The 9,698-nt window shown below is 68.1% G+C and overlaps 1 protein-coding gene across 1 annotated transcript; it reads right to left on the bottom strand.

The window, feature by feature from the left end:
• Positions 1–1,665: 1,665 nt before the first annotated feature.
• LOC112991868 (sodium-dependent serotonin transporter-like) lies at positions 1,666–8,082 on the bottom strand. Its single transcript, XM_026114667.2, has 13 exons — positions 7,890–8,082; positions 6,258–6,392; positions 5,954–6,173; positions 5,534–5,672; positions 5,194–5,328; positions 4,772–4,875; positions 4,535–4,662; positions 4,245–4,357; positions 3,911–4,042; positions 3,506–3,605; positions 3,198–3,298; positions 2,090–2,257; positions 1,666–1,746 (listed from the first exon to the last, which is right to left on the bottom strand). The coding sequence occupies exons 1-13, from the start codon at positions 8,080–8,082 to the stop codon at positions 1,666–1,668; spliced, it is 1,749 nt and encodes a 582-aa protein (XP_025970452.2).
• Positions 8,083–9,698: the final 1,616 nt, after the last annotated feature.

Raw genomic sequence — 9,698 nt, 5'->3', positions numbered from 1 at the left:
GGCAGGCGGGGCGGGAGCAGCGGGGAGGATCAAGCGCACGTGAGGGATAACGACACACGGAGAACCGTGCGCCAGAGGGGGTCTGTTGCTTCGCCGTGGCTGCAATGCGCACGGGCGCTGGGAAGCGCCTAACATGCCTAATTGCTGAAAAACGGGTGGATTGTAGGAGAAGCGATGTGGGATTATTTGGAGGCCGTGACGGATGCTGGGCGGCCGCCGGTCCGCGGAGGGGGAGCCCAGGCGCAATCGCCCAGCGCCGTCGGACGCCCTCGCTGACGTCCAGGCCCGCGGCGCCGGGCCCTGCCCTGGGACACGAGGCCTCTGCCGACCTTCTGCACCGCTCGGACCCGGGGCGCGAGCTGCAGGGGGGCAGCCCACCCCCCTGCCCGGCCCGCGGCTCCGCGCGTGGCGGCTGGCCCGCTGCACTGTGCTTCGTAGATCAGCACAGCGGCTCCAGGTGCTCTCCCTGCTCTTGCCTCATAACGACCAGTATCGGCTTTATTTTCCACAGCACTCACGTCACAGCTAGAGGCATGCAGCGCTCGCGCTCGCCGGGTGTGCGCAGCGAGACGGCGAGCGTTCCCGAGCGAGGTGCGTTCACGGCCGGCACAGTCGGGCACGGCGAGCCCGTCCTGCGACGGCTGCACGCGGCTGTGCGTCCCGCTGCTGCCGGGCCTGGGAACCGCGGCTCCAGATCGCAGGGAGGAGTTAGTCCCATGTGAGCCAAGCAGCTGCAAACTTGGGGCTGTGGCTTCGGGAAGCAGGCAGCGAGGGATGCTCCAGCAGCAAGGGATGCTCTGGGCAGTGAGGGATGCTGCAGCAGCAAGGGATGCCGCGGGCAGTGAGGGATGCTCCAGGCAGTGAGGGATACTGCGGCAGCGAGGGATGCTCCAGCAGCGAAGGATGCTGCAGCAGCGAGGGATGCCATGGGCAGTGAGGGATGCTCCGGGCAGCGAGGGATGCTGCAGCAGCAAGGGATGCTCCAGCCAGCTGTGCCCAGCCCTGCTCAAGCTGGGGCATCATTTTCCCTTCGAAAGGGAACTTCGATACTGAGCAGCGACCGAGCGCTGGCCAGGGCACGCTTGCTCGGGAGCCCCCCGGCCCGTTCGCGCTGGGTGGGAAGGGGCTGTCGCGTTCGTACAGGCCTGGCAGTAGCACCCTGGGGCTGGTTTCACCTTCCCCGCAGCCAGTGTCGGCGCTGCGGGCGGCCGGGGAAACCGAGTCACCGTGGTCCCACTTCCCTCTCCCGGCCACGTCGCATCGCTGCTCCCCCGCGGCGGCCGCAGTGCCCTGGAGCCCAGCGCTGGGGCTCGTGGCGGCGGGTCCCGCGGGCCGAGCCCTCCCTCGGGCCAGGCATCAGCGAGGGATAACGGCCGCGGCGGGGCAGCGCGCGGGGAATCGGGGCGCTCGGCTCCCAGCCAGGCTGGGCTTTCGTTTGCGCACGTGCGAAGCCGGGTCCTGCTCCCATCGCCGTGCTGAGAGGGTGTCTGCCCGCGGTGAGGGCTGGAGCTGGCTGTGAGCGTGCGACGAAGAGGCTGGCGGTGCCGGCCGCTGCTGCGGTGCCGTTGGGGCTGGGGCGCGCTGGCCGGGAGGGCGGAGGCGGTTGCTGCGTGGCGGCAGGCCGGGAGCCGGGGAGCGGTGCGCGTCCCCCGCGGTGCCGCGGTGCTAGAGGAGCGGCGCCAGCCGCAGCGCCTCTGCCTGCGGGTCCCGCGCGGTTTTCTCGGGCCGAATGCAGACGGCCAGACGCTGGAGGACGGGAGAGACCGAGAAGAAAGGCAGTGGGTTACCGTCCGCACGGGTGGCGGGTGCGGGAGATGCTGGTGCCCCCCGTCCTGCTCTTCCCCGGCTGCATCCCGGGAGGCGCTGGGCTGGCGCAGCCGAGTCCCCTGCAGCGGGGCTGGGGCCATGCAAGCCATTGGCACCGCTTGGGCACCGTGCGCCTGTCCCCACCCGTCCGCTTGGGGAGAAGGCACCCCACGAAGGGGCACGGACGAGGAGTGACGTTTGGGGACAGATTTGTGCATCTCCTGCCTACGAGCTGATCCCGCTCCCGCAGCCGCGCGGGCGCAGGGCGGCCCCGGCCCCTCACCTGCTTGAGAGACCCGGGCGTCCACAGCAGCTTGTACACCATGTAGAAGGGGATGCAGACGAAGGAGGAGGCTCCCACGAGGGAGCCCACGGAGATGCTCCACGCCGGGTACTCGTAGCCGAAGAGCGCGAGAGGCGGCTGGTCCAGCAGAGAGCTGGCGATGATGAACTGTTGGTGAACGGAGAGGGCCGCGTTAGGGGAGGGCGGCAGCAGAACATCCCGCGCCGTCACTCGTGCACAGGTATACAGCCAGCAAAACCCCCGCGCAAGGTGCAGGCAGAGCCAGAGCCCGTCGGGGCGGCTTGCGCATCCCCGGCAGAACCGGCCCGCTCGCTCTCCAGGGAGCGCAGACCGGCTGCAGCATCTCCCCAGCCCTGGGCTCATCCCATGGCTTAACAACGTCCACATCCCTCTGCCATCGCTGCTCACTGCTAAGGTCGAACATGGCTTTTGCAGTGACATTTTCCAGGCTGCTTGTGCCAGTTCACTCTCGCAATTCTTCAGCTGACAAACCGCAAAGGCGCTGGCCTGCGAGGGCTGCACGTCTCCGCGGTGACATGAAACCTTTGCTGTCTACTTTGGTTATAATTCTTCTCTCCTAATAACCTAGGCAAAGCGCTTAGAGCCACGATTAACCGCCACGAGGCCTCTCCTCCTGCAAATCCGGCGAGATGAGACCCCTCTGCCTCTCGCCGACGGCAGCCTTCGAAGCGCGGGCGGGCTCAGGGCGGCGGGTCCGGCCGGGCGTTCGGGGCCGGGCTGGCGGCTGGCTGTGCCGGGCGAGCGGGGACCGCCGCCGTCCTCGGTGCCAGCAGCTCCCTTGCACGAGGGGGTGAAACGGGCCGCATCCCGCGCGCGGTCAGTGCGCCCGGCTGCCCGGAGCAGCCGAAGAGGCTGGAAAATGCACTTTTATCCCCCTGTCTTTGAGAAATGCCCCGTCCAGGGCTGTGGGCAGCCTGGCATGTTTCCTAATTAATTTAGGAGCTTCCCATTGATTCTGTGTTGGAGGAAACAGCGGGGATGCAGGTTCCCCATGCAGCAACCCCCTTGCTTGGCGTTTAGAGGGAAATTGGTGACTCGATTTGTCCCTTGGGACATCGCTACTCACTGCTAAGAAGGCAGGGCTGATGGCGGCCCAGCAGACCTTCCAGAACATCCCCGGGGCAAAGCCCAGCATGGCTTTCACGTCGTTGGAGAACCGCTGGATGCCTGCGGAGGAAGAGCCGTCGGGACGCGGCGCGGCCGAGCCCCACGCGTGCCGGGCTTAGGGGGGTTTGGGCGCTGGGAAACGCCGTGCCTGAGTCCCTCGCCCGCCGTGCCGGAGGGCCGCGTGCGCTGCCGTGCCCCCGCGCCCCCGCGTCCCTGCCTGCAGAGGCTTTTCGGGTGGATAGCGTGTGCTTAACGACGGGTTCTCACCGTAAAACCAGGACACGGCTATCGCTTCCAGCAGCACCACGGCCAGGATGGAGCAGCCGGCGCCGAACTCCTCCAGGAGCTTCACCACGTACGCGCCGCCCTGGAAGGACACGGCGGGGTGGCAGCTCGCCCCGGCGCGCGCTGAGCCCTCTCGCCCTCCGCGCGCGGCTTTTTGGCCAAGGCTCGGGTGCCCCGGAGGCTCGGCGCGGGGACGGAGAGGGCTCCTCTGCGGAGGAGCGGCCGTGCCGCCGCGATCTCCGGGGGCTTCCCGGGCGCGGGGTGAGCTAGCGGAGAGCTGCCGACAGACCCCCTGGGGCGTTTCGCAGGTCTCTGGCAAAACCTGCCCCCAGGGTTGTTGGAGAAATGCACGGGCGGCTGGGGAGGGGCTGCCGGGGCCGTACTCACGTAGGTGAGGGTGCTCAGGGAGCCCAGGAAGCACAGCGCGATGAGGCCGAGCACGAAGAGCTCCCTGCGCCGCGCCAGCGCCTGCGGGTACTCGTCCATCACGGCCGTGATCACCGCTTCCAAGCCCCCGAACTGCAGAGGAAGAAGATGCCGGGCCGGTGCCGCTCTCGGGGAGCTCCGCTACGGCCCCGCGGCCCCCTCCATCCCGGCACCGGGCCCCCCGGCCTCCACCCAGGGCGCTGCGGCCTCGGGCGGCTCTTCGTGGGGCGTCGGGTGCCGCCGTTCCCGGCAGTGCCGCAGCCCCGCGCCCGCCGCGGCTCGCCGAGGCGCCTACCGTGCTGTCCAGCCCCAGCGTTATCACCATGAGGAAGAAGACGATGGCGAAGAAGGTGGATCCCACCATATTGGCAATTGCTTCTGGGTAGGTGATGAAAAGGAGGCTCGGCCCTGGGGGGGGGGAACACGGGTTCGTTTTGCCGCTGGCCGCTGTGATGTGACCGCGGGTGACGGCGGTGGCAGGAACGCGCTCTGCTCCCCGCGGTGCCGTGGGAAGAAGAGATGCCGCAGCCGGAGCGGCCGTGCCGGCCCCAGCAGACGGGATGGCGTCGCCTGGGGGAGGCGAACCTTTGTCCTTCGCCACGTCCTCCACCTCCACGTCCCTCATCTCGGCCATGTAGCCCAGCACGGTGAAGATGACGAAGCCCGAGAGGAAGCTGGTGAGGCAGTTCACCGCGCTGGTGACCAGCGCGTCCCTGGAAAGCAGACGGGGGGACATGTCGCCCGCAGAGACCCTCCCCGAGCTCGGCTGGCGCCCGGGGACCCCGCGGCCGCGTCCCGCCGCGTCCCGCCCGCGCGGCTCACCGGTAGCAGTTGTTGTGGAAGTGGTTGTAACTGGCCAGCGCGAGCAGGACGCCGAACCCGGGGCCCAGGGAGAAGAAAATCTGTGCGGCGGCGGCGACCCAGACCTGGCAGGGAGGCAGGAGACGGGCTGGGCCCGGGCGGCACCGGGCACCGGCACCTCGTCCCCCCGAGCCCCGTGCAGCCCGGCGGGCAGGCTGGGCCCGCAGTGCCCCTCATCCCCCTTAACGAGAATCCCCGGTGCTAATTACCGCGGGAAGCCTATTGTGAAGCTGCAGCATGAATAAAACCCGGCGGCAAATGAGATGGGTGATGCGGTTATGGATTTGCGCTTCCAAGGGCTGCTGCGGGGGGGTCTCATTTGTGGCCGCGGCCCCGGGGGGGTGGGGGTGGCCCGGGGGTGCCCGCCGCGGCCGCGCACTCACCGCGGGGCTCAGCAGCTTGCCCCAGTCCGGGCGCAGGTAGAAGACGACCCCTCGCCAGGCGCCGGGCAGGGTGGCCCCGCGGACCAGGAGGACGAGGAGGACGGCGTAGGGCAGCGTGGCCGTCACCCACACCACCTGCGGCGGGGGCGGGCGTCAGCAGCGGTGCCGGCAGAGCTGTGCCGCCGGGCCCCCGTGCCGCGGGCGCTGGCGGGGGGGCGACAGCCCTATCTGAGCAGCCGAGGCAGCCAGGCGCACGCCGTGCTTGGCCGATGGAGAGGGGCTGCCGGTGCCCGGCTCCGTGCCGCGTTGTCCCTCCCTGCGCCACGCCGGAGCCCCTCACCTTCCCCGAGGTTTTCACGCCTTTCCACAGGCTGAAGTAGACGATGGTGAAGATGAGGAAGAGGCAGAGGAGCAGCTGCCAGCGGATCCCCCCCACGTCGTACAGGCCGCCGGACTTGTGGATCTCCAGGACCTTCCTCCTGCGGCCCGAGAGCCCCGCGCCGGGGAGGGGGCTCAGCGCAGGGCCGCCGGCTCTGCCCCACGGCGCGTGCCGGGGCTCAGCCCCAGCTCACCGCGGACGCGGCCCCGGCATCGCGGCACGCTCTCCCGCAGCACCGCGGAGGGGACCCGAAGCTGCCCAGGAGCATCCCCGAAGGGAGGCCGTGGTGCGTCGGTGCACCCGCCCGCGGCACCGCTGGTGCCAGGCGCGTCCCCGGGGACCTGCCCCGGCTCAGTGGCGTCGCCCGCCGCGTGCGCTCACGTGTAAAACTCCTCGGCGGGGGAGCGGGAGGAGTTGGTCCAGGTGACGTTGCTGCCCCCGAGGTAGTTGGTGCAGCGGGGCGTGTTCCAGGCGTTGTCGCAGCTCGCCCAGGGCAGGGTGCCCGAGAAGGACGAGCCCAGGTAGAAGAGCGCCCAGGCGATGATGGTGTTGTAGTAGAAGGAGACGTACAGGCCGATGATGCAGATGGCGAAGCCGATGCCTGGGGAAAGAGGCCGGCAGGCTCCCGCAGCCCAGGGCCACCCCCGGGGACCGCGTCCCCCCCGCGCCGCCGGCCCGCTCTTACCTTTGAAGATGGGACAGATGCGTTTCCAGATGGGGATGGCGCCGGTCCCGTGGAACTGCCCCAGCGCCAGCTCCATGTAGAAGAGCGGCACCCCGCCGAAAACGGCCATCAGCGCGTAGGGGATGAGGAAGGCTCCTGCGGGGCGGGGGCGGCGCAGCGGTGAGCGGCGCGGCGGAGAGCATCGTGCTCAGCCGCCGCCGGTCCGAGCAGCCCCGCTCCGGCGGCCGCGGATCTTGAGCCGGGATAACGCGGCCCGGCCAGCGCGAGCGGCAGCGCGAGCGGCGAGGGGCCGGGCTGGGACACGAAGCGCCTCTCGGGTCTGGGAGAGCTCGGAGAAAAGCCCCCTGCACACGCGTTGTCACCCCGAGCTATAAATAAGGGATGCTGCATTATTCATAGCGGTGTCATCGGCACCAGGGCTGCGCTGGAGCCCACGGGGCTTTTTCAGCCGGGAACCGCTCTCCGCGCTCGTCGGAGCAGCTCTGCTGGGATCAGTTAATTCAGCCCCCGCGGCTCCTCCAAGCCCTGTCCTCGGGGACCGGGCCGGTGCTGAGCTCGCCCAGCACGCAGGGTTTTCCTTCGGAGGATGGAGGGGAGCTGCCAGAGCCCCCGCGAGAGGGAAACCACTGCTCCCGCGTGGCAGGGCCACGTCTGGGCTGGGCGGTGCGGGACCGGTGCGGGGGATGCCGCGGGAAGGGCGCTGGGGAGGCGTGCGGGGCTGCGCCGGGTCCCTGCTCAGCAGCCCGTGTCCGGCTGAACCCAGCGCCCCGGACCACCCGGAGCTGCGCTCCTTTTCCCCTTCTTCTCGGACCGTTCCTGGCCTCGCCGAGCGACGCTGTTTGGAAGGGATGCTTTCTGCGTGCTGGCTTGCACGGCACGGTTAAGGAAAACCTCTGCCCAAACCGCGCGTGAAGAGCGGCTAACGCTCACTCCCAGGCCCCCGGGCGTAAACCGCAGACCCCGCGGTGCGCTCCGGCCGGGGCGCCCGGCATCCCCGTTTTAGCCGCAGGTGTGGCACTAATGATCGTCTTCTGATTCTCGCCCTCACTAAGAGGACGCTACCCGAATGCCTACGACTTTGGCAATTAAATCCGCTGCGTTTCTGCAAACAGCGCAAAATTTTCATTCCTTTCCAGTCATTCTACGTGAAGTTGTTTCTGCTTGCAGTGTATTTAGCTATCATTTGCTCCAGGTTTTTCCTCAGTGGGGCTAATGTGCCCTAGCTGTCTGCCGCCGGCCCCGCCGGGGGCCAGCTTCATAACGCGCACGAACCCCCCACCCCGCATCCACACCTTAACCGTTATAGTCAGTTTGAACCGTGTTCGTTTTCTCTGTTTAATCTTACGACTATTAACCGTACGACGCAGGCTAGCCACCCCGTAGCTGCCAGCTGCCAGCTCTCAGCACACCAGGGAAGGAGCGGGTGGAAGAGGGTTTCGGGGAAAAGAGGCACAAAACAGAAAAGACAAAGGTCAGCAGAAGCTGGGTCGCTCTCCGAAACTGCCCTCGCCAGAGAGGGGCAGCCACGGAGACACGCAAAGGAGAGAAACAACAGTTTGCCAGGTCTGAAAGGTGAAAAGCAGATTTCTTTTCTCGAGAAGAAGACTTAAATAATCCCAGCTGCGTCCTTACCCCCTCCGTTTTGATAGCAGATGTAAGGGAACCGCCAAACGTTGCCCAGATCGACGGCAAATCCAACCACGGACAGGAGGAAATCCATCTTTTTGCTCCACTGGTCCCTGGGGCGGGCCGGGGGGCCCGGGGGCGCGGGGCCGGCGTTGCCCGCGGGGCCCGGCCGGGGCACTGGGCAGGGCTGCTCGGCCATCCCGCGCGCGCCGGTGCTGCGGGTCGGGGACGGGCAGGCTGTCTGGCGCTGCTGCAGACCCGAGGAGGGAGGGTCCGTGGCTCCCCCCCCCGTGGGCGCAGAAGCCCGTCCTTTGATGGCGGGGGGGTGGAGGGAGCGATTCCCCGCACAGCTGGAGCCGCCGGGACCGGCCTCGGCGCGCAGGTTGTGCTGCTGCCCGGGGGATGCGTTTCCCACCCCGTGCCGGGGCTCGGGAGAGCGCGATCGCCCTCGCACGCAGACGTGGTGCCAAGCCAGAGGTGCTGGTGCGCTTTGCTCTCTTTCCTCCCTATCCATCATGACTTCTTTGTCCTTGGCGCGTTTGGCCGTTCGGCTGTGCGGACGGCGGTACCAGACCCGCCAAGGGCCGCACGACTCGCTCTTCCCGTCTGTCCCGGCGCCGGCACCGGGTCTTTACGCAGCGTGGCGACGGGAGCTGCCGCGGAGAACCGTCACCATCCGAAAGCGAGACGGCTCCTGCGGCTCGAGCACCGCCGGGGAGGCGGTGGCACACGGCGAACGCCGTCGCCCTGGGCGCTGCCGCTGGCACGGCGAGGCTGCGGGGATGAGCCCGGGCTCTGCTCCACGCTCAGCCCTGGCAGGTTGCTGGCCATGGGGGCCCGGGCACGCGGGGGGCTGCTGGTGTCACGGCGGCCACGACGAGGACCTGGGCTGACCGAGCCCTCGCCCTCGCCCTCGCCCCCGCGCCGCTCCCAGCCCCCTCCAGCCACAGCAGCGCCAGCTTTTCCAGGCACCCCTCACCTGTGATTAAAAGAAACTACGAAAGAGATCAAAATGGGAAATGCGGTTCTCAGGGGCAGGGTCAGCGGGTTGCTGTGACGACGTGGCGCCCGTGCCGGGTGCTCGGGGACACCTGCGCTGCGACCGCCGCGTGCTTGCCCAGGCAGCAGCCACGGGAACCCTCCTCCGGACACTTCAATACTTTGTGCACATGCATGAAGACCTGTTAGAAGCATCCGGTTAAAAGCACGTCTCATTGTTTTTGCACATCTGACCCTGAGAGCCCCGGCTGCCTGCCGGGAGCGGTGCTGGGGGGAGGCTGGCTGGGCATCCAGGACGCTACACGAGGTGCAGGCAAAGGTACGAGCTGAGGTTGGATGAGCTACGGTGGCTTGCCGCAGCTCTGGCCCAGCCCAAGGTGCGAGGCCGTGCCATTTGTTGGGGACACTGGGGCAGGCATGGCTGGCCCAAGCTGTCCAGCCGCTCACCGTCAACATCTGCCCCGCCGGTGCTCAGAGATCCTCACCAGCTGTGGGTTTCCGCAGGGTTTTCTTCCCTCTTTACTTATGGAATATGAAATTCCTTTTTAATGCTTGAAAATGCAACAGTTTTCTGCTTGTGGGTGTACGAGGAGCGGTGGGTGACAGCTTGTTCTCCAGGCTGAGCCGCTCGGCTGGAAGCGTCGGGCCCGTCCGCGCTGGCGCCCGGGGGTCCGGGGGGCTCGGGGCTGCTCCGGATCCCGCGGCTCCGCCAGGTCCTGCCAGCCGCCCCGCTGCCGCACCACGGCCCGGCGCGCAGGCGAGGGACGGGTTAATCTCCTGCGGGTTTATGCAGGATTTGTGTCACTCCCGGGCTTT

Source organism: Dromaius novaehollandiae, chromosome 17 (assembly GCF_036370855.1).
Source record: "Dromaius novaehollandiae isolate bDroNov1 chromosome 17, bDroNov1.hap1, whole genome shotgun sequence".
Lineage (NCBI taxonomy): Eukaryota > Metazoa > Chordata > Aves > Casuariiformes > Dromaiidae > Dromaius > Dromaius novaehollandiae.
This window is presented reverse-complemented; position numbering and strand designations above follow the sequence as displayed.

What these genes read in the sequence shown, in the direction of transcription:
- LOC112991868 (XM_026114667.2), bottom strand. Translation starts at nt 8,082, where the DNA reads ATGGCCGAGCAGCCCTGCCCAGTGCCCCGGCCGGGCCCCGCGGGCAAC. An exon ending in AGCCGTGTCCTGGTTTTACG is followed by an intron (nt 3,299 to 3,505) that starts GTGAGAACCCGT and finishes CTTCCTCCGCAG; the next exon opens with GCATCCAGCGGTTCTCCAAC. An exon ending in TCAGCCCTGCCTTCTTAGCA is followed by an intron (nt 2,258 to 3,197) that starts GTGAGTAGCGAT and finishes GTTCACCAACAG; the next exon opens with TTCATCATCGCCAGCTCTCT.